This window comes from Rhea pennata, chromosome 2, assembly GCF_028389875.1.
Source record: "Rhea pennata isolate bPtePen1 chromosome 2, bPtePen1.pri, whole genome shotgun sequence".
In the NCBI taxonomy this organism is placed as follows: Eukaryota; Metazoa; Chordata; class Aves; order Rheiformes; family Rheidae; genus Rhea; species Rhea pennata.
Genome location: NC_084664.1, coordinates 12404190 through 12428948, shown reverse-complemented (window position 1 = coordinate 12428948; position 24759 = coordinate 12404190). Strand labels below are relative to the sequence as shown.

Genomic DNA, 24759 nt, shown 5'->3' with positions numbered 1-24759 from the left:
TTGTGTCACTATTAATTTAGAGAAAAAATCCTTGTGGATTTTGTTTGAGAAGGAAGCATGGAGCAGCCTGGGTTGACCCTCTTTTCTCCCTGTCCAGATTCCCAAACCCCACAGAGATGAAGGGAAGGGAAGGGGCATCGATGCTTGCAAGCACAGCACTGTCTCATTCTGTGCTCCTCGGAAGCAAAGATGATGGGATTTTCTCTTTTCCCTCCACTAAGGGGAGGAAAGAAATGGACCATAGAAATTAGAACTGGAAAAGACCACTAAGTTATCAAGTCCATTTCCCTGCAAGTGCAAAATTGTTCCCTGTGGTGTATTCCTGAGTGCTTTTTCCAGTCTAGATTTAAACGAATCAATTAGCAATGGGGCTTTCAACACTACCTTGGGAGACTATTCTCGTCTAATAGACCTCATTGTTAATAATTCTCATCAGTTTTTCAGCCTGTCCTTTAGTTTCTGTGATTTCATCCCAGGACCTCAGTTATACTGCCGTAGACATTTGGTACCACCTCAGTCCTTGGGGTATGCACCCTTTAGATATTTGTAGGCACTTATTGCACTTTTATAGTGGTAACTTACCAAAGTTTTACATATTTAATTATTGTACTCTTTCCTCCTGAGTCACTCTGCTTTTCAGACCTTAACAGTTTTATCCCTGTTTTCTGATTCACTTCTACTTCTGCAACCTCCTTCCATGCTTTTCTTGGCAATCCTCATTTTGCATGAGACTTACTGGAAAGACCTGCATAGAAATGTGTAAGGAAAAGGACATTTCAGACATTCAGAGACCTGATCCAGCAGTTCGAAACTGGTTTGTGTCAGAAAGGAATTTTTCTTCCACTGGAACTGGATTTGAGACTTGTTCACAAACAAGTTCCCTTGGTATCAGGGAAAGTTTACCGTGCCTGGCTTTTAAAGGAGAGCCATGGCCCTTCTCAAACAATACTCCAGCTGCTGCTTCCACCTGGTAGAGATCAGACATCATAGCAGAGAGGACTGAGTCTCTGCCCCTGCTCATTCACTGACCAAGATGAAGAGCACCCTGTCAGTGCAGTAAGAGGCAGGACTAACCACCATATAAATAAGGGAAGAAAATACGAATCTCTCAAAGGTTCCTTCCAAATATCATCTTCACTTTCCTATAACCCACAGCAGTTTGGCATCAAGAAAGGAAATCACTCTGCAACCACAGCATTTCAAAGTCTATACTCACTTACACCTCTAAATATCGTTAACCTCACCACTAGCAGTCTTTTTATTCCTAATATTTGCTACCTCTATATTTGTCCTTTGTTCAGACTCCTACTATTACATTTCATAATGAGTCCTTAACATTCTCCTTCCTTCTCAGTTTTTTGTGTGCCACTACTTCAAATAATCCACTCCCATCCACCTCAGGTTTGTTCATCTGGAAACCCAGTTGAGAGCTATGGGATACGGACAGTGTGATCCTTTAATGACCCTGGCTCCTGTCTTTCCCTAGACTTAGTCACTGTAACTTGTACAGCAGAAATTGGGGAACTCTCCACCTCTTCTGCTGAGGCATCGATCGTTGGATGCTGCCACACCCACAACCCCCAGCTCTTTAGCCAGAGCCATGGGTCTGCTGGAGGTGTCGCATCCAGCTGGGCCCTGAGCAAGCATGAAGACCTGCCTTGGGGCAATCAGCTGCAGGACTATGCCCATGCCATGGTCCCGCATGGAGCTCCTCTAGCACCACTGCCCTTTCAAGTCTTAGCTATCTCTTATTACAAAATTAAGGTCATTCTACTAATATAGCAGAGCTTCCAGGGGAGAAGATAACATAAATTAATAGAGGACTTGTCAGTGCCGTGTCTCATCAATAAATTTTCCTTCCCTAAACAAACCTGAAATGGAAACCTGAACTTATTCAGCTATGAGTAGAGACTATTAAAAAAAAGCTCCTGTGTGATCAAAGCTCTATTAAGCTGCTTTGAAAATTATTCCAAATACACTTTTTTACAGATAACAATGGAGAATCCTTTTGACTGATTTGTAAAGAAAGGTAAAGAAAGGTAAAGAAAGAACATAAAATTATTGCTTATCAGAGAGAGAAGTAGCTCCATTTAAAATAACATGAAATTGTACCATATGAATTATTCATAAGGAATGATGTTACACTATTATTATTTCTGGCTTTTCTTTTTACTGCATAGTATTTTGTGTCAATTGTCTCCAACCCAATAAAAGAAGTGGGCTTTTTTAAAATTGATCAAACCTATTTTTTTCTGATAATTTCTTTTTCTTGTTTGAAATGAACATATTCCAGGTAGTGAGTTGTCTTTATGGTGTCATGTTGAAAAAGAAGATGATAGATGTCACTACTCCTGACAGGGTCTAAAACATTCAATGAAATAGAGGTTTACATACTGACTGACGTTTCTGTATGCGTTGTGCTAGTTGCTGAGAAGCTCAAGTGTGCTTCCAGTTGTATCTTGGCATTAGCAGTCACAAACTCGGTTCAGTTCAGTATGAGTTTAGTCGATTGAATATCACAGAAGTTCTTGAAGAGAAGTCGCTGCCTTTCTCTGACATAAAGCACGTGTGATTCAAATATAGCGTAAGCAAATGCAGCTTACTGATTGCTTGTAACAGTCAACATTTCTTGCAATTACCTAGTGATTTTGATTTTTCTTTTCCAACACTTACATAGGCAGGGCTACAAATTTTTCATTAGTGAAGGTCTTAACGACCGTTGCACTCTAGAAGTGAGAGTACATCTATTAAAGTCAATTGAAACATTGATTAGACTAGCCAAGAATTCGCCTCTCCAGTTTCACTGGTAGAGCTGTCTCTCTGAGCAGATGGGTGTAGACAGTTTGCATTTATTGTCATGACTGCCTTAAAAGCACAGCTCATAACTGTAGTCCATAAGATGTCAGCCAGTTCTCCACACCCCACTTACTTGCTGAACCAACCTTCATATTTTTTCTTGCTTACTTGTCTCTTCTGTCAGCATCTTTCTGAATCATTTCTATTGCAAGTTCTGTGGTCTCAGGAATGGTGTTTTCAGAGATAATGCAGAGAGGACAGCATCAGCAATATCCTCCTACAGCATTTGATTTGTTTGTGTAGTGGCCCAGCTCAAGGTATTCTCACCATCCATAACTATATTAACATGAATATATGTTAAAAAATCCTTAACTAGCGTGGAAAAAAAATAAAAAAAAAAAAAACTCGGGAAGTTCAAAAATGAGAGAGTGAAATTTAAAAGATATTAGATTTGATCTGCTTCCAAACTCATAATTTAGGTGCCTTTGATTCCTGATCTTTGGTTACTTGGGATGGGAGAAATCTTATCACAAGCAGTTGTCTACAGTGCAGAAAACTACACCTCGCTAGTCAGCTACAGGTCGTCAGATTTCATGAAGAGAAATTGGCACTTTTGAGGTGTAATTCAGACTATCCAAAAGCAAATAGATAAAACAGACCAGATGAATCACCTCCCAGGAAAGTTTCTCTCCATTGAATATAAAGGGAGTCTATAGCAATTAGCTCAGCCACAGACATCTAAACTCTTGTTATTCAAAATGAGCTGAGATGAATCCCACTGCTGGTGTCAGCAAACTGAAAACGGCCCATAATAAAACCCATTTTCTCTGCAACTGCTCAACTATGACAGGAAAGTCTGGACTATCACTGAAAAAGAAAAAAAAATGAACATTTTCAGGGTCACGGTTCCCTCCACATCTCACTGTAGGAGAAAACCCTGCACGCCAGAGCCCCGGAGGGGTTCAGGTTTTCAGCAGAGTATGAGAAGGACTCATTACCTCTCCAGATCATTAGACTGAATCTGTGATCGAAGTGGGTGAGTCATTTATAAATATATTTTTGCTCTATAATATAGCTAATGAATTGGCATAATTTCTGCAAAGAAATGTGGCCAATTCCGTTCCCGCTCTCCCAGCTGTCCCTGTGAGCAGAGCATCAGCCAGCATCCAGCCTGCATGCTGACACAGCTCCCCAATTTCCTTTCCCCTGCTCCATTTCCTTTTCAAATTGAAAACTATTAGGAGTCTTTAGGCAAATAATAGAAACCTAATGCAGGTGCCTGTTATAAATCGTTCTCTAGTTACTGTTAACCTAATGTCTTCTCAAACGCTGCTTCACAGGAGGCACTGAGGGAAGGAAATGCTTCATGAGCTCTGACAATCAACGGGTCAGGCGTTAAGGTCGTAATAACGTAGCCCATTACTTCTTGTTTGCCAAAGACCTGAACAAAGAGTTAGATCCTAGATCCCTGGGTCTTTAATCTGGGATGGGTTCCCCTCAGCGAGAATGTGGGTCGTGCTCAGAGCCCTGGGAAACATCCTGCCCTATACCCCAGAGCTGGAAAGGCGGCATACAGCCGGTGAGGCCAGGTGAGTGCTAGATAAGGATTCTGCCAGGCTCAGTGCCTTAGCTCTTCCAGGCACAACGTGATGATACGCTAGCTCTAGATCTGCCACAAGTTTTGAGATTAAATTAATCTGTCTTTAGAAGATGGTATGACATTCCTAGCTAGAAATCACCTCAGAGATATAAAGTATTCTGCAGGCAAAATAAAACAGTCCCATAAATATTAATAGCAACAGTTACTAATGATTATTTCTTATGCAAAATAGAGAAATGTACAGAAGTGCCTGTCACTAGTGAACAACTAGTAGTAAGCATCTAGGCTTAAGAGCTGGAAATGCTGTGTAAAATGTCAATGTGATCAATCATTGGCAAAATTTGCCTTCACCAACTGGGCATCACATGTCTTATTCTCACAGACTAGTTCTTCTTGCGTTCATGGGAAGTAATATCAAGCATTTCAGAGGGAATAAAACTCCAACTCTATACATGTATAAAATAAGGCATGGAAAAGAACTGTTACCAGATGTGCTCCCAGACACACGGGGCTTCTGTCAGGTTGCTTCTCATCGTGCAGGGTGCCCTCACATGCAGTGTTGAACTGTGGTACATTGGTCACAGACTGCTTTCCTCCTTTAACTCCCCAGTGAGGTGTAAATATTTCAGAGCTGATGTATAAGTCATGTACACTTGTTTCTGAGTGCTTTGATAGTGAGACAGAAATCTTGGTTTTTCTGAGCATGGAGGAGCATGGGTTATTTTTCTGTCACGGCAAATGGGAGATACTTGGAGACCGTAAGCGTCTTATACTCAGACTGGTTCTGTGGATTCTTGGAAACCACCATCTGCACCCCAGGAAACATCAATGTGATGTTCACCAAACACGTGTATCTCATCAGATCTTGTAGACACATTAGTGTGTCTCTGCATGTGACGACTTACAGGAGTCTCATGTCACTGATAGCTGACATATGGAGTTAATTCACCCAAAAATAAACATCTAAAGCAAGTTTTGTATTATTGTGTGGCAAACAACATCAGAGGTATTCATATTATTGCTGCATTGATAGGTGTTGGATGCCTTTGTAAAACTGCCTTTGATTTGTGAACTAATTCATACCCCAGAAAATGCTGGGCATGTTGATGAACTTACTCTCATGTTAGAAGGAAATTAAGCATTTATGGGTAAATAGTTGAAATAATGAAATGTATCACACAAAGCATTGGATTGACTGGGAGGAGATGAGTAAATTATATCTCCTGGAGAACAAGATGGTTTCTTCTGTAGGAAAGCCATCCCAAGATGGTTTTCTCTATATTCACAAAGCTTGGTGCATTGATTGCAAGGTGAAGCGGGGATGGGGAGGTACATTGGGGCATGCTACAGAAGGCAAAAGAAGCAGAAAGTCAGGATAAAAAGAGGAAGAAGCAGCTAGTCTCACTGCCCTGAGAAGGAGTATTGACTGAGCTTCTCATGTGCAGGGCTGGCTGGCAAAAGGGCTTGTGGATTTCTGAACTAGGGAATTGCCTCTTGCTGTTTTATTTCTACTGTGTTGAAGAAAATAAAACTCTGTGTACATTCTTTGTAAATAAATAGAATTGCACCAAAAAATAGCTGATCCTTATCACAAACTTTCCAGACAAGGAAAGTACTATATGCTGCCTGGTTAGGCAAGTATAAGCTACTTTTTGAGATTCTCAGTGGGACACAAAAAATTTTGTTGCTGCAAAGTCTCACAAAATGTTTGGTACTAGCCAATGCAAAGGATGTATTACCTAGATGGACATCAGTCTGACCTAAGACACCAATTACTTTTCTCATAAAAGCAATGCCCCTAAAGCAAAGTGACACCAAAGTAATTCAAAGTATAAATACCTTTCTTTGTAGGGGGGAAGCCATCTGTCTACCTTAAACTTTCTTTCTCAACAATAGTAACAAAACCAGAATAAACACAAACACTTTTTAAATGCAGCACCAGCAGCACACTTTTATTTTAAAAATTTTCTTTCCTTCTCCTTTCAGCTGTTTTCTCATATCCAATCCATGGGTCTTATGGCCCAAACATGATCCAAAGCATGGTGCTTCCAATTCGGAAAAATCTCCCCAATTTCTTGGTTTTTTTCTGCCAGTCAATAGACTTCAACATAAAAAATGTTACTGACTCTACAAAATAAATCTCAGAGCTTTTTCCAGCTAAAATAAAATCATAGAAATACGAACAAAATTAATGTATGTGCAGATTCAGTATGCGTTCTCCAGTAAAATCTGTTAAACTGGAGATATTTGGCCTACGGTAAGATTGTTTCCTGTGCGTACTTGCAGCCTCAGGCCTATCTTAATCATTGATCCGTCAGACCTTGAAGGCTTGATTCAGTTGCTTGATGTAAGCATCTAATTTCACTGAGTCACCCTCAGAGACTTCTATGTGGCATGGGGTGGAGATGGCGCAGAACATGGTGGACACCCAAGCCTTCCTGTACTAGCAGCTGGAGATTACACAAGACACCAAGAACATCTGAGATGGCACAAGGAACCTCATGAGCACAACCAAATTGTACCCTAGCAGTCTGACTTGTCTGACATTTTCAAGCCCATCTTGTCACATCCAGCTGTAGTACCCATCATTCAGAACAGTCCTTTGTTCCAAGAGTTGCTTCTTTGTCAGAGAGATGCGTCCTGAAATGTGCTGTTCAATAGCTTATTTCATTTTTGATTCAGTTCGTTCTGAATGCTTCTTTGAAAACGCCCTCAAGGCTGAATGAACTATTTTCTGGAGTGAAACTCAGGTCCTATTGAAGCCTATGAGCATTTTGCTGTTGACACCAAAGAAATCAGGATTTCATCCTGTAAAGTGTCTATTTTGAACAAGAAAGGCATGTCTTTCAGTTGCCATCCTCTTTAATCTAGAGAGGTGGCGGACGAACAGAGCCATCTCATCAAGGAATGGTTCATCCCTGGGGGGACAATGGAAGAGCAATGATGTAGCTGTTCTTGGGATAACAGAAAAGGAGACTAGACTGCACGTTGGATCTCTTTGTTCTCTGAGATTTTTAAAGAGAAGCTCCAAAACTGTTACTTGCATTTTATTTAGCACTTCTAGTGCAACAGCAATGAAAACTAACATTACAGGGAGTGTGTGTTCCCACCAGAAAATGTCTTCAAAAGCTCATAAAAACCTGGCCATTTATCAGCACTGCAGGAGATCTTTATTACCTCCCTACAGCAAATGCTCTCTTATGATGTACTTATTGATTTAACAAGTAAACTTCATGGCAAGCTTTTATCTTGGAATTAGCAGCAAGGCTGAAATAGAGCCCTTATTATTCTAATAACACAGAGATGTGAGATTCCTGCATATTCCAAAGGCCGTATCATCATCTTTACAAGTATCCCATTAGGGCTGTCTCAGCTGCCACATCAGAGTGTGGGCTGGAAGAACTTTAATAATTACAATATCATACCCACCCCCAGGCAACTTCACAACCCCTTTGTTTTTCTTTCTACAGGTTTGGACATCAGGCAAGCTCAGGTTATTGTGCTGTCATCGGGTACCAAATGTATAAATGGAGAATACATTAATGACCAAGGGCTTGCGGTCAATGACTGCCATGCAGAAATTGTGGCAAGAAGGGCATTTGTTCACTTCCTTTACTCACAGCTGGAGCTCCACTTAAGGTAACTGAATTCTGTTGCTGCTTGGGGAACATTATATGGTCTTCTGTTGAACAGATCCATCCTGCAGACATTTGAACTATTAGTTTCTTTATGTTGTTGTTTCTGAGTCTGTGGCTGATGAATGACCATTACACTGTACAGAAAAAAAAAAACATGTTAGATAGTCTGGAGTGTTGGGTCATGAGCTCCTTTACTTCAACTGATTTTCTTTCAGTAGCTATTAGATATGACTCATAAAATTGTGTTTTATGAAGCCTGATGATTTTGTACAAATCTTTACATGGAGGCTTATTAACATCACTCACTGGTCAGAAACTGGAAGAGGGTCATTTTGCTCACTGCAGACATTTTCCTGTCTTCCTTGCTGTTGCTGAAATATCTCAAGGAAGTTATTTGTTGATCGTTAATGCAATGAAATGATCATCAACCTGCTAGAGAGCCAATCAGTGTTAACAATCAGTAAACTCGGTACCAAAGTGCAAGATGCTATCACTCCTTCTTTATGATATTTTAAAATATTATAGTATGTAGAGTTATTACAGAAAAATCTGATGAGTATTATTGTTCTTGTCTTCAGCCAAACCCACCTAGATACCCTCTAAATGGTGAGCCATTTTTCCATTTAAAGGGTTAACAGGTCTTTACCTGGAGGCCAGTAACAAGTGGGGTACTGCAGAAGGTCTACCCTGTCCTGTTTAACACCTCTATCAACAATGTGGAAAAGGCTATGGGGTGCTTTTTCATAAACTTCAAAGATGACACCGAATTTTAGGGGGAGCAGTGGATATGCTTGAGGGCAAGGAGGTCTAGAAAGTCCTAGACAGGCAGGAGCAATGGGCCAACAGGAATTTTATGAAATGTAATGCAAAACATTTGCATTACAAAATGCAAAGTCCTGCACCTGGGAGGAAAGAACCACCTGCAACAACGCAGGCTGGGATCTGACTAGCTGTGAAGCATCTCTGCCAAAAAGGGCATAGGGGGGTTGGCAGATAGCAAGCTGATTGTGAGAAGGCAGCATGTCTTAGCAGCAAAGAAGGCCAACAGCATCCTGGGCTCTACAAACTGCTGATATAGGGAAGTGGTTTTTCCCCTCTACTCAGCTCTCATTAGACCACCTTTACATATTGCAACTAGGTTTGAGCCCCTAGTACAGGAACGAGTTCAGCAGAGATGACTAGGACATTCGAGGGATTCGAGAAGCTGGGCTTGTTCGGCCTGGAGAAGTGACAGCTGCAGGGGAATCCAACAACAGCCCCCTATTACCTACAGGGAGGTCATCCAGAACATGGAGCTGGGCTCTGCAAAGCAGTGCAGGGTGGGAGCATGAGAGACAAAAGACACAAGTTGAAAGAGGAGAGGCTCAGTCTGGATATAAAACCCTTTCTCCCATGAAGATAGGCAGTGGAGAAGGTTGCCAGAGAAGCTGTACAGTCTCCAGCCCTGGAGGTTTTCACAACCCAGCTAGACAAAGCCCTGAGCAACCTCATCTTATCTCATAGCTCACCCTACTCTGAGTGGGAGGTTGGGCTAGAGACCTCCTGAGGTCCATTCCAGCCCGAACTATCCTCTTTTCTTAGCCAAGTAAAAGTGAAGTTGAGGTGGCAATTATTACAGTATATGGAAGGAACCAAGGAAGGAAGGAAGGAAGGAAGAAAAAGAAAGAAAGAAAGAAAGAAAAAGAGAAAATTAAAAGTCCTTATCTATAGGCCATTCTTCTGCCTTCATGCTTGCTTGCATTTTCATGGGTCTTTATCTAAAGGTCAGTATCCTCAAGGCAAAAACTCCTTCTTAACTTTAGCAAGTTTTGCATCAGGTCATAGACACAAGGATTTCTGAGCATAATTGTGTGTTCTAGTGATCATATGTGATATTTTTGCCATTGAATCAGGAGTAAAAGGAATAATAAGTTATTTTCACTTCAGGCCAGGGAAGAAGACAAGAGGGTATATTGACTAGATGAGCTTGGCTAACAAAGGGGGACAAGAGCCTTAGAGGATTTAATCAGAAATAATAGTCTCTCTATTTCAATCTATATTGCTTTCAAGTTTACATTAAATTACTGTGTTTTCAGCAGTTAGTGACCCCAGTACTTGCTTTGTGCTATAGTCTCTTGGGATAGAACTGCTACCACTGTATCTTAAACTACTGTATTGATCCACCTCCCTAACATGTTCAGTCATATTATTATGTTATTTGGATCAATGTTAACAGTCTTTTGTTAAGAGAATCCTCAATGCAGCACAAATTCTGTTCACAATAACTTCAAATCTCCCTCTGTTCAGCCAAGAACAGCCACTATAGCTTCTCTGACGTGCACACATGACAAAAATTTCAACCAAAATTGTCAAGGCTAAGCACCTTTGATAGACAGAACTGCAAATATTTTCAAAGCAGATTTTGCTTTCTTGAAGTCTATGTGGAAGCAAAACAGTGAGTTATAACCTATTCTTCATTGCCAGTACTCATTCAGGAACATATTCATAAGCAAGAAAATGAGGGTATTCAAAACGAAATGCAAAGCACATTTTCTGCATATTAAATCACATTTTTCTCTGGAAAAAGAGAGACAGAGAAACCACTTGATGCTATAGCTGAAATGAAAGTTTACAGGACAGGTGTGTTAAACTGAGCTAAATTTACTGGCCACAAACTCCTTCAGCTTAGGGGAATGATAAAGATGGCATCTGTGTTGCCATGTATTTGCATTAATCTAGCTCAAATTAAAGTCCTCTCGTGGGCCAGAAATCTGTTGTACAAAGTGATGCATGAACTGAGACCAAACAGACAGATCCCTAACCCCAAAAGAGTGAAAATATACAGTTCTTGCCTCAAAGAGCTCAAATTCTCCATCCTTCCCCATGGGACAGGTAAGTTAGCACTGCAGAGACTATTCCCTATTTCACACTTCTTCCTCCCACCCAGCCTACCCACTCAAACTGATCTCTGCAGCTGAATTTCAAACTTCAGCAATTTTCAATATAAGATTTTTTTTCGATATATCTTCTCCCTTGTAAGGGGACATCTCCAGAATTTGTAAATACTATCCTTGACTTCAGTGAAAGGAAAGCGTACACTTATCTGAATGTAGTGTGAGGGCTTTCAAAGAGCAGGGACAGGGAGGCAGCAGAGAGCCAGGATGCAGCATGAACAACGGGGGAAGATGAATACACTGAGTGGAATTTACCTCTTGACATCTCACTTGATAAGTCTAAAAATTAGTCAGCCAAATGTGAATTAGATCCCCTTGGACTCGTATGTGCAGAGCAACGGGCATCTCTGGAGTGTGATTCAGCAAACCTGTTTTATATACCTATTGTAAAGATGCATTGCCATATACTGGGGCCTTTTTTTCCCCACTGCTATAGCGACAGCATAGGGAGACTGCTTCAGATATTTGAAGTGTAGAAGGCTCAGGGCGGATAATCTCATCCACGAGTCAAAGCAACAGCAATATTTAAATTACATTTTTTCCTGTTTTCATATTTCTAGACATTTGAAAGTTTTCCTGACTTTTCTTGGGAAAGAGAGTTCCAGAATGGAAACTCTATCCTCTCTTAAGAAGTAGGAGTGACAAATACTTCAAAAGGAAAATTTCTTTCAACAATTCATTGTCTTGAGCTTGAGTTAAATAAAAGCTAAAAGATACAGACAGAGTCTGACAGCTTCTAACTAGTTTGATTAAAACCTTACCCCTCCTAGATTTCATTTTTATGACAACCTTAATCCTCTAGTTCTCAAGACTTTCACCAAATAGATAAAAAGCAAGACCTGAATTTCTGATGTACAAAAGAAGGAATCCAGAGACCTTCTGGGAAGTTTTTTTATAACCCTCAGTCAAAAGGTACACAAAAATTATAATCTGATTCCTCTTGTAATGATGGCAGTAAAATTTGCATTTACATCAGTGGGATTACTTACACTGACTGGTCTATAGGGAAGAAACAAAGACCTAATTTTTTTAAAGAAAATTAAAACTAATAGCCTAAAGTTAAAATAAATTAGCAACATAGTTTTCTCACTGCTGTAGTGACCCTGTACATTCCAGAGGGATGAATTTTACCAGAAACTAAGTTCTTTCAGGGAGTCAGATGCAAGCAATTGTTAATTTTGTATGTTAAAAAGTACTGCATACTCTTCACCCACTCCAGTCAAATTTTCTCCAATTAAACCAGCTTCTTTTTGTACATCCACTAATTCTCACTTCTGTCTCAGTAGTTTCTTAATGAACTCAGCTGCTTCCCTTTTGAGCTTGTTGTTAGGGCTTTTCTAGGATGCCATGCAGTATAGTAGACACATATGTAGTACTAGAAGCTTCCTATACCTACATTTATGTGCTAAAAATAGCCTCTCCACTTCATTCTCAGAGAGCAAGGCCTTATTTCAGCAAAACACATATATTAAACCATAAGTACATGCTTATATCCTCTCAAAGTCAGATCAAAGCATATGCATGTGTTATGATAAATAATGATGAACTTAGGCATGAGATAAAATTAAGCACACTCAAATATTTTTCTTGAATCAGTCTCATACTCTGACTCTTCTGCTGAAATTCTAACTTCTAATCTGCAGTTTCCACTTTTATTCATGCTGAAGCCTACCATCACTTGTCAAATATTACATGAGAGAGGATAGAAAGTGCATAAAAGGTAAACATTTAGGGACAAATTCTGCCTCTCTCAGACACTGTCAGCATGTTGAACGATACACTAATGCCACCTGCTGAATTCATGACATTTGTGGGCTCGCTATGGGCTCTCTCCTCATCACTTTGTGCAGCTGGGTATGGCAGTGCAAAGCGCCATTGCAAGCTACTGCTACTCCAAACTCATTTCCCCCATCACAGCTTAAAATGCCTATCCAAGACGCAAGGCAGGAGAAGAGTATGGGTGCTGGGGCAGAATTGCCTTTGAAGTATTGCGTCTCATGCTCCACCTGACCCATTTTTAAGAGGTTCCTGTGTCACCCTTGGGTCTGGGATTCCCCAAGCTTCCCACACATAAGACTCCCTGCAAACCCTGCCATGATGCTATTGCATCCAAAATTCATTTATAGCAACAACTTCAGAGTTTCATCATTAAATTCATTCAGAGACTGTGTAGGCCAAATCTCACATTTGAAGATCCCCAGAAAGCCATCCCAAAGGCAGGTCAGGAGCATATGAGATACAGACAAACTCAACCTCCTGGAGAAAGAACAAGGCTGTCTTGCCCTGCAGCCCTACCATCTATTTTGAGAGCAGCTGTCCATCACCCAAGCCATCAGCCACATTGACCACTGAGCTTTCTCATACTTAGGGAGTGGGAAGAAAGCAAGGATAGTCAGTGAAAAACAGTAATTAGTTAAAATAGGGAGGGTGCTGATTACCGTGAACTCCTGTAATCCAACCCACTGAATGACTGCTCCAACCCTTCCTAGCAACTGTTTCTAAGTAGTGCAAGCTACCCACACTCACGCTTTAATAACGTTTAACAGAGTAATAGCAGGCATTAGGACTGCACAGCTTTGTAGTCTCCCAGATGATTTTGCAGTGAATTGTTTAATAGCAACTGCAATTGCTCTGAAGTCTGAGCAGTAGGACTTACAGGTATTTTGTTATTTCAGAGGCTTGTATCGGGGCAATAATATAATTAGTGCAGTTGGGAAATTCCACCACAGATAGCAGAAAACTGAAGGAGGTGCATGTGGCAGCCAGTGCTCGGGAAGCTGGTGTGGCTCACCGTTCCTGACAGGTGAGGTAATATGCCTGTAAATTCCACCTGACAGCGAACGCATCCCGGCATCAAAAAATGACAAAACACCCAAACCATGGAAAAGTGACAGCCAAACAGCTTCAATAGCACAGAGGCTGCACTAGGGAAAAACAGGCAGAGGCAGCTTGGATTAAATCCAAGGAGTTGCTCAGAGGCTGAGTTAAAAGCCTCTCCGTTCACAGTAACGGGAGGCAGAAAAACCAGGAGAAATTGCTTCAGTGAGTAGGCTGTCCTGAAGTGGGTAAAATTCCAGCTTATTAAGAGTCTCCTTGGAAAATCATTACTGGCAGATGCCATTCCGATTGGAGGTATGCCCATAAAAAGACCTTTGACTTTCTGATGGAAGGACCAGCACATTAGAGGGAAAGGATTTTCAAAATTATAATCTCACAAATCTCATTTTCATCCTCAAAATTATAACCATGACCATGACCCAAGTATATGTATTAGAGGCAGCTGTCTGTCAGAGAAACCGCCCATGTCTCCACAGATGTAAATCATCTCAGAAATCGCACCACAGCATAGTCGTAATGCCAGCTCTTGCTGTAAACGGCAGCACTGGGAGGGATTTGGCCTTCCGGGCAGCTGTTGCTAACAGAATAAGTGCGCTGTGTCCCCATCTAGCTGCTGAACCACTTCAGAGATAAAAGCTTCGTCTTAATAAGTATCTTTTTCAACTCAGCTGAGAAAAGCCTGTGCAAGTTGTGTCCCTGCTTTTCAGGATGGCTTCTGGCTTCCAGCAACGCTGAGTGACCCAGAAGACACTGCTGGTGGTTGGCTGGAGCTCCCACTGGTGGCTCTGCTTGAATGGGAAGAAAAGCAATGCTCATTTTTGGCTGAGTCTGCTGGGGGCAAAGGGAAGGTTGACACGCGTCATAAAATAACACATATAAACACATATAAACACACATCTCAGTCACAGAGTGCCCACTGCCTGCGCACTCTAATAAGCAGAGCTCATTTTTTCCCAGGAGAGCCAAAAAGAACTTTTCTTCATGCACTAGAATCATTTCAAAATCAATAAGTTTATGCATCTGTACATGTGAAGAAGAAGTGCTATCCTTCAAATATCCACACATTTTTAGTTAGAATATATTCCCGGTAAGCCAGCCAAAAGCACATTGACAGATCTGACCTCCTTCAACATTTCTTCGTTTGGAGAAGCTTATTATTTTTATGTTGTTGTCAGTAGGCAAAATATATGATGCCAGGTGCTAATAAAAACAAACAAACACAGGGAGAAAAACACAGAGAGAGAGCAGAAATGTTTCTGATTTGGCATGTAACAAATGACCTGGAACCTCTTTTGTGATCATAGCAAACGGCGAGAAGACTGGGAGCGATCAATCTTCGTGCGATTAAAAGAGGGAGGCTACAGGCTGTGCGAGAACATCCTGTTCCATCTCTATGTGAGCACTTCACCCTGCGGAGACGCTCGCCTCAACTCCCCCTATGAAATCACAACTGACTGTAAGGAAAGATTTTTCCCTCTTCTTTTTCTTTTGTGTGTGCGAGTGGTGCTTTTTTTTTTTTTTTTAGATCAGTCCATCTTTCTTTGTTCCTTTGCTCAGAGAAACTGTGTTTCACATTTCACACGAGAGCAGAAACACTATGGGTCATGACTGGGAGGGAAAGTGTGCAGAGGAAAATAAGAGCAGGGCAAGGCAGCTTGAGACTTGTCTGTTTGCCTGAGGCTCCAGTGGCTTTGCTAGCAAATACATCGCCAACTGCCTGCATTTCCCACTAGGAAATACAACCCCACTGTGAATGAATGCCTTGAATAGAAGGCCCTGAGAAAGATCCGTGTGACCAGATAGATCCTCGCCGTCATGGTCATCAGTTGGACTAGAGGATCAAAGCTCCAGTTGGGGTTACATGGACTTTTCTCAAGGTTTAGGCTGTATGAACAGATTGAAGGGCTGCATTTACACCAAACCTGAGCTGTCCAGGCCACAGTGGCTGGAGTGTGAGGTAGTACAAAGACAGGTGGCATCTATAGTGTTGGTCAAAGTTCAGGCCCTCTCCAAATACCACCTGCTCTTACAATAAACAACATCAAGACCCTCCTGGAAAGGATCCTTCCCAGGCCATCCTGCCTGTCCCCAATCAATCACATGGTCATTGCACGGCAGGTGGACCAGATGAAGTTAGCCAGTCCAGCTCTGAGGTCCCATGGCATTTAAGCATAAACATTGTTTTCCAGGGGATTCTTTTCCAGAGGTGATCTTGCAAGTGAGGTGTACAAATCAGGCCTTGAGCCGGTGTGGATGAAGCTGATAGACCTGCAGAGCCGGCCTCATGGCAGTCAACATGAAATACCATAATTTTTTTCCAGCCTCGCACTGCCTGACTGCAGGAGACATCCCGTCTCCACCACGTGACTCAATGCTTTCGTCACATAACCCACAGTCATGTGTGTCCCTGGCATTTGCCCCACCATCTCAGAGGCATGTCCTTGTCACTTAAGCACTGTGCCAGATTTGCACCTGCTTAGCCCCAGGGAATGTTCCCATTGGGAGACAGGGGACTCCAGGGGTCTGTGGCTTGTTATCGTGTGCATCTGTCACTCCATGACCCAATGTGGGTTGCACAAGGTGCACTTTTAGCTATGTAATGCTATTCATACAAGGATTTTACAGTGTGGAAATACATGTTGTACTAGTTGCTAAATGTACGTATAATGAGAAATAGCTCTAGCCTTGAATACTTGAATGTGAAGCAGGTAAGACAGGAGAATGGATGGAGAAGGAAGCAGACACACTGGAATGTAAAATTAATCATCCAAGGTCACACAACAACATCACTTCTTCACAGGCAAATTCATCAGACAGTGGTTTCACGCCTTGTTCTTATTTGTTCTCTTTTAATGGTTAAGTAGTATTTTCCCCAAAATGGAATCCTCTTCTCACGTGCGAAACAGCGGTTTGCTGGGATGTGAAAGGAAATACACCTATTCAGGAAGGAAATACACTTCCTTACCTGACATTATTTCTATATTCTGTCACCAGAGTGTATAAAATAAAGAAAAGAAAGCAAGCATTTAAAATGAAAACAGAAAATAGACAAATCCCTGATAAGGTAACAAAAATGAGGAAAATTGTCATCTAAAAACCAAAATTAAAAATAAAAATGCACATGCCTATGAATATCAAAAATGAGTGGTGATTCTGGCCTCTTTTGTTGTGCTTGTTAAAAGATATATAAAAAGGCCTTAATTTTGGCCAAAATGTTTTCTAAAAGGCAGGCCTCCTAGGACAATTAAGGCATTCCTTATTTGATATCAGAAGTGGAAGTGCCAAAATCTGTTATTATTTTTAAAATGTAGTACATTCTTGAGAATAATCAAAGTGTATCCAGGACTGAAATCTGCTTTTTCATGCATGAGCAAGTGGATGCTTTGGGCAGCCAGCACTGCCTATTGATACGTGCTGAAGTCAGCCCTGGAGATGAGCTACTCGTGGCTCATAGGTGGTTTCAATAAACATATAAATCTGCCAGCTAGTGAGTGAATGCTCCTTTAGATAATTATACAAACAAAAAGTTGTGTTTTTTAAAATATATTGTCATGTTATACCTAGCACTCATAGGGTAACTTGTAGGGATGTCAAAAATATTTTTCACGTTGGTGAGACTACTACACTGATTATTGTCCGAATGCAGAAGCTGAGACACAAAGAATTGTGTGGCTTACCTGAGGTTAAGGACTCAGCAGAAGAACTTGCAGGGGCATTGTATCTGGTAATTATTTCACTGTTTTAAGTAGATCTCTCCACCTCTATCCCATAATCTTAAAAGAATTTAGCACTGTACAAAAAAGGCATGTCACAAAGAGTTGTCCCTCAGTGAGATAAGCATTTCCTTTCAGCTGACATTATCCCAAAGACATCTGGGAAGATAAGTATTTTATAATGCTTATCATTCAGATCTCTTTTTCTTTTTTTTTTTTATCTAAAGCAATAACCTTTCTTTCATCCAGTAATGACAAGAAACTCTAGACGAATGCTGTTTCTTTTCTTAAACAACAAAGCTTCTCCTAGAGCTAGCACAAGCCATCAAATGCTACTGATTATTCTCTAAAGATGCATTAACATTTAAAAACGATGTCTCGCCATGTGGTTTCTGGTTTTGCAAAGGAATATGATAAGCCTTTATCAATATAGGGAGTGAGTAAAATCCACTTCTCAAATCTCCTTCCAAAAATTTCTTATTATCCACCGTGTCTTCCCATCACCCTCAGGGAGGCCTCACATTCCCTTTTTATGAGCTTTTTTTTCTGGTAAGGGAGGAGATAAGTTAGCATGCACTTGAAACCAAGTTTATTTCTTGCTAGAGAGATAGGTGCCAAAATAGTGGCAGATGTAAAAGCCTGACTTTATCATGGTGCCTGTGGATGGTTGCAACGCAGAGAGAATCTGGAGGAGGAGAAGTCAAAGGAGTCAGCGCACACATAAGTTTCAGACAGGAAAGTAAGAAATTAGGGACAAAACGGCAAATTTTGTATTGTTTTGCAGTGAAACCCCTCTTGGACCAGAGGCGAGCTGACTTTGTTGAGGTATCCTGAGCCAGCTCAACGGGACAAAATCCAGCTGGAACAGGGCTAGTGTGAGCACTCAGTGGAGTTTTCATACTTTTGGGTACTTACAGGCACCAAAGGCTGAAAGGGACTAGTAAGGGATTCAAGGGAAGAAGTTTAAGCCTAGGGAAAGGCTGGTACAAGTTCAAGAGATGAGGCAACAGAAGAGATGGCAGCGGGAGAGGAGAGCAGGCAAGGTCAGTGGCACCTCAGGAAAGGGAGGCAGGGAAATGTGAGTAGGGCTTCAGGGAGTCATGAGCATTTTAAGAGCCTGACCGTGCTCTCTCTCTCCAGCCCACTCTCCTTCCCAAGACTCTCCTCCTTTCTTCATTTTTCAAGGTCACCCACAAAGCTTCTTGCACAGCAAAAATGTAGAAAGGTAACACATTCCTGGCTGTTCTCACCACTCTCTAACCGCACCTTCACACACTTGGCTTTTGCCTCCACTTCAATTCATAGAATCAGTAAGGTTGGAAGGGACCTCTGGAGATCATCTAGTCCAACCTCCCTGCTCAGCAGGGTCACCCAGAGCATGTTAGACAGGGTTGCATCCAGGCGGTCAATTCAGTGCTGCAGGTCAGGGACCCTGGGACTGTACCTCCTTTCCCACACCTTTTCCCTTCATGTGCATCCAGATAAGGTGCTCCTAGATCTTGGACCTCCTCTGAGGACAGTATCACAGTTCAAACTTTTCTGGAGGTTTCCGAGAGGTTTCAAGGGAGCTAAAGCTTTTCTTTACAGCACACACATTGCAGCTCACAAGGTGGAGCTGCAGCCCTGAGGGTCCATGGGTCTGTTCCTCATTGCTCCATTTCAACTGCAAATGGGCCTACCTCTATAATATTTACTGTATATTTATTTTATGTCTTCTCCTGGATCTAGGGCAAAGCACAGTATAATCAAGCCCTTGATTTGCTGAAGTGCCTTCCTAGCTAATTTAGGGCTTCTTGACTCACTGTTTTTTTTTTTTTAAGAGCCTCTTGAAAAGCAAAATGAATTGCCTAAAAAAATGAGCTAATAAATCCTCCACTTCTCCACTCCTCCTTCCCTGGCAGGATTTAACCTCACTGTCGGTCTTCCTGCTAGAGATGAGCTCTGCTTTTTTCACTACTCCTGTTGCCAAAGCGACTAACAGAATCTGCCCCAGGGCTTGTCTCCATTTGCATCCCCTGGGCTGCTTTTCTATCTCTTGCTAACATGCTGTATTGCCTTGTACCATTGACTCCTTGATAGCCCAGCTCCTGTTTTATCCCACACTCCCTTTAGGTCTGAAACACACCATTGCATCTGCTCCACATGGGGTCTTCCTCCTGCTTGTCTATTAACCTACAGCTGTGCTGAAGCTCTCATGCACACACATTCGATACAGCTCTCATCTAAACAGGATACTCAAGCAACCTCGTGAGCTGGATCATTGTATTGGTAGGTGATATGCTGGGGAGATGATGCGCACTGGATTTTTCAGTAAAGTCGGGGAGCTGAAGAGTTCTCTGAGAGAAGAACCTGCTCTATCTATTTCCAGGTGCTTTCACTGTGCAAACCTGTACTTTCACTGTTTGCAACACTGGCTGCTGAATTTGGCATCCCATTCTCAGTGCAATATTCTGTGTTAACTCTTGGTGCCAGGGCTGCCCTGCTCACACCAGACTCAGCCCTCTGTGTTCAAGTGGGTGTGATGCAGATGTGTGATCCTCAAATCAGAGTCCCTGAAAGTCCTATCCCAAGGCAGAGTAGCTGCAAATGGCCAGATTCAAACAGGAACCATCTAAGGAGACTGATCATCTCTCAAAGATGGACACAAATGGTTCCCTGAGACTGTCTTTCCCCACAGCCCCAGATTTCTGCATTTTAGGTCTTGCAGGCAGTTTCAAGATGCCAATGTCATCAGGATGCTTCTAGCACCAACAGAGCTAAAAGCATACCCAATTGTATTGAGCTTGGCAAATGTTATCAGAGGTGCAAGAGACAGAATTCTCTGCCTTCCTTCTACCAGTTTTGTGTTTTGTTTAATTGGACAAAACAAGCAGCTTTCACTCTGCCTGAAAACTTGGTTTCTGCTAGCAGATGTTAAGCTCTTATGAATAGAGAATAACAGGGAGAAAAAGCATTTCAAGAAGAACCATCTAAATAACTCCTTGGTCTGAAAACAGATCAAGTATCAGGAACAGCAAGAAGCTGAAGGTCCTAATGGACTGAAATACTGTCCCTGTTAGGACAATCAAGGATAACCATAGGTCATCATTTTAGGTTGGACGTTGTTGGTTGTTTCAGCTGTACAAATATTCTTAGGTGTAGCAATCATCTTGATGCTCTGTTGTGATTGCTGGTCTGGAAATCTGTAGCTATTCAACACATGGAGCAGCTTCATCCTGGTTTGTAAAGTCAAATTTATGCTGATGAATGACTCATCTGCAGAAGCAGGATGAAGGTGCGTTATTTTTCTATTTTTCTTCTGACTGAACAGAGTAATATCTAGGGAGAACCTCAGAATAGAATTGTCATAGAGAAATATGCCCCAAAGTAACAAGGAAGGGGAAAAAATTGCACTGTGGGCTGTAAAGCTGAACACTGCCTCAGAAGAAAAAATCTCAGCACTGGGCAAATTATTGTGTCAGTCCACATTGCTTTGTCTTGTAAAGGATGCTGCAGAAATTGCAGACACAGCATGAGGTTGTAGGATTACTTCAGTGGCTTGGGAATTTGATTATTAAAGAAGGTGAAAGGAAATGGTCCATTCACTTCATTAAGGCTAAACTGAGATGGATCCAGAACAACTGGGCTTGGGACCTGAGCACAGGACCCCTTGTCAGCCTCTTTGGAGATCAAATCCTAGTGAAGTGGTAGCTCTTTCTTGCACGTACCACTGACATAGCCTCAATTTACCAAAGTAAATATAAAGGAAATAGAAAGAATTGTTACAATTAACTAGAAGCTGATCTGTCAAGGGACTTACGTCCTCACTCAGGTCTGGTAGCACTCATCAATTTTATATATAATCACCCTGTTCTTCTAACTCAATCATCCCAGGCTGCTGTAAGGCTGTTTGAGAGTGTGGCTGCTTTCATTCAAGTTAAGTAAGTAGGGAAAACATGGCCACAGTACTGTCACCTCTGGTTAGCGCTCTCCATCACTTACACATGTTATTCTTGGCTGGGAGCGATGGTGATGTTTGTTCCTGGTTCAGAGCAACTGAAGCGTGCAGAGAGGACTGTAGAGCACAGAGCACAGTGTGAACGTTTTCCATTCCCACTGAGCACTGCAAGTCTGTGTAGGTGGTACTGCATTTAACGTGTAGGACAGCTAAGAAGAATCAGTGGGACCTTGGGACAGGAGGGCCATGGTGAGGATCAGAAAGTTTGCAGGATGGGAGGTTGTTCAGAGACATTCAGCTTTGATGGAGGAATGGGAAGAATCAGCAGTGTAAGGCCCATTTGCGGTGGAGGAACCCTGGAAAGCTTTAGGACAAGTGGGGCTGCTCTCTCTCCTCCAGCACACTCCTCCCACGCCCACCCTTGCAAGTCCTGTTTGACCCACCTCCAGCTTGGCAAGAGGTTTTCCTCCTCCAGCATCTCTTACTTGGTATGTGATTCTTCATGGCGGTAGGAGAAGGAAAGAAACAAGCAGTGGGAAAAGAAAAGGCTCAAGTCAAAAGGGATGGGTTGCAACATTTTGCTCTGAACCCAGAAGCACCCCTTGCAGTTAGGTTTTTAGTGGAGTTTTGCTAGAGCTGACTAGGGAATAACCACTTCACTTCCTGGACAACTTCCAGATCTCAAAGCACTGGTTGACTGGAACAAAATCAAAACCTGTTGAGCAAATTTTTGAAATAAAATAATTGTGTGAAAATGGGATGACATCCCATATTTTCCGTATTTGTGGTTAGACATACTAGCTTGGAGTGGACAAAACTACTTCATTTCTTTTCATGTCTGGGTCAAAGTGGGCTTTTTCATTCCATGCCACTTTAACTCAAAGAGAAACTTGACCCTATATCTCCCAAGTCCTAGATCAACGTTCCAGTGAATTAGCTATCAACTGAGCTAGACAGTCTCCTTTTTTTCCAGTCTCTGTTACAAAAACTTTGTCAGAACTGAGACATCCTGAGCAAACTCTTTGACTTTGACAACACACTGAAAATGTTCCAGTTTGCTCTGCTTCTGATATTCTTCTCTGCTTTAGCTTATTTGAGTTTTTGTTGTTTAGGGTTTGTTATTTGTTAAGTAGGGAAGAAGTATATGTTTGTGCAGTGTGTGTCTGTTTGAGAAAAGAGAAAGAATATGCTGGGAACTATGAAGAGCTCAAAAACAGCACTTGGCCACAGCTTTGAAAAGGTTTCATGTAAAGCAAAATGTATTTGTCAGGATTCAGGAAAACGGGTTTCCACAGCTATAATCAGATCTTAATTTTAACAGAAAGCTTGAATCATGAAAGGGAATTGCACTGTATTTATTGATTTTGCTTTGTTACATTGTTACTAGATTTTGCTGTTTTGTAAAACATTGCATTTGGACGAAATGTTCAGATGTGATAAAAAGGCTACATTAATCAGCAAAAGGCCATGGCTGAGGAGCTCTCAGAATAGTAGTTGAAATTTCTACCCAGAAAAGCTGTTTGTCCCAGAATTTGTCCAGCCCAAAGAGTAATTACTTCTGAGCTTCTTTGAGGTCTTCTGCAGCATGGACAAAGAGACTGTATGTTCCAGGGCACAGTTGTCTCAGTTTCCACGGCATCTGATAGATCACTAGAATCAGAAGACTGAGATATGCATTTAATTATGGAACATCTTTTGGGTGGAAACATCAAACAGTAATTAGGAAAAATCCCAGTGGCAAAAACTGTACTCACTTGGGTCCAATTTGGTCTAATTTACACTTCTAATATGTAGGAGTCATGCATAAAGCTCATAAGCTGAGTTTTGTAAAGCTTGCCAGGCACCTAAAGGTCCAGATGAGATCTCTTTGGGACTTTCAAAAATACTTAGTTTCTTAAACTCTTAAGAAAAGAGAAATCTGAGAAATCTGCTTAAGAGTGAAAACATATTTTAAGCCTAACCATGACTTTACTGCTGCTTCTCTAGCTATCCTTGAACAATTCACTTTACTCTGATTATTTGTAGTTATATACATGTGAAATGTCAATAAAAGTTATCCGGCTGTCACAACTTTGAGCCAGGGTAACTAATGTTCTGAGTAGGATATTAAAATGAAAAGCATTGTGTATTTTAAGCACTATTATATCATTCTTTGTTTACTAGATTATTATCTAGTAATTGCAATTCATAGATGTTTAAGGTGAACCAGGACCTTTTCCTGATGATCTAGATTGAATTTCTCCACCCAGAGAGACCGTAGAACTTTACCCAGTAATTTCTGCCTATAGCTTCAGAAACCGAAGTTGAGCTTTCATGAACTTTCATGAACTGTTTCATGAGTGTGCCTCACGAAACAGCAGGGTCCATGGCCACAGTAGGCTCATGCCAATCATAGAGGGCTGAAATGGAGTTAATTCAAAAATATTTTTGACAGATTTTTGTTGTTTCTATTTCAGAGGGTTCATCTTCTGTTTTCATATTTTGCTGACACCATTCTTCTCATAATCACTCTTGAAGATTTCAATTTCCAAACCAAAAAAAATTCCCAAACCCACATGAATAACAGTATGTTTCTTTGATAAAAGAAAGAAGGTTGTGATGAATAACACATTCCCTTTATGTTTGTGTAAGCTTTTTGGTTAAAACATGTCAGGGGAGAGAATTGACACCAAATGGGCAATTCCAGTAATACTGACAATTTTTCACACAAAGTATATTTAAAAAAATAAAGCCCAGCTTTAAGAGAAAACCATTTTTCTTCTAAGAAAATAAAATAAGTAAAAAGTCATTTCACTGCTGGCAACCTGCCACAACATTGCACAGCTTAGGCTATTGATGACCAGCAGGTCCCCAGCAGTCCCTAGCACCACTGGGCACCACAAAGTCTTTCCCATCCCCATTCAGCCTCCAGCTGTCAACCTGGCTTTGCTCCACTGCTGACCTGGGTGCCAGCAGCGGGATGAACTGGTTGCTGGACACCAGGTAATTTGCCTGTGTGGCCGGCGGTGAGGTGGAGGGAGGATGCAGAGGCAGAAATCCTCAGTGGCAGAGTTTCATGTCACCCACGCTGCCCTTTGACAGGTCTCTAGACTTTGCTCTGCAGGGGCACCTGCACTTGCAGAGTGACGGCATTGCACATCTAATTTTAGATGAGAGGAGCAATTAGTAATTAAAAATAATAATCTTGATGTGTTCAAGCTCTACTTTCCTTGATTGCCACATGCACAGAATCTTAATTCTGCTGATAAAACTCAGGCTTTTGGCCTCAACATGATAATGCATTTCTCCTCCAGAGGAGGCTGGA

The 24759-nt window shown here is 41.5% G+C and overlaps 1 protein-coding gene across 1 annotated transcript in view; it reads left to right on the top strand.

Annotated features, from left to right (window-relative positions):
- ADARB2 (adenosine deaminase RNA specific B2 (inactive)) overlaps positions 1–24759 on the top strand; it is a 318783-nt gene that overhangs the window by 265902 nt on the left and 28122 nt on the right. The window contains exons 5-6 of the mRNA XM_062567674.1: positions 7867–8035; positions 15110–15261. Of these exons, the coding sequence (XP_062423658.1) occupies positions 7867–8035; positions 15110–15261 (321 nt within the window). The remainder of the gene's footprint in view (positions 1–7866; positions 8036–15109; positions 15262–24759) is intronic.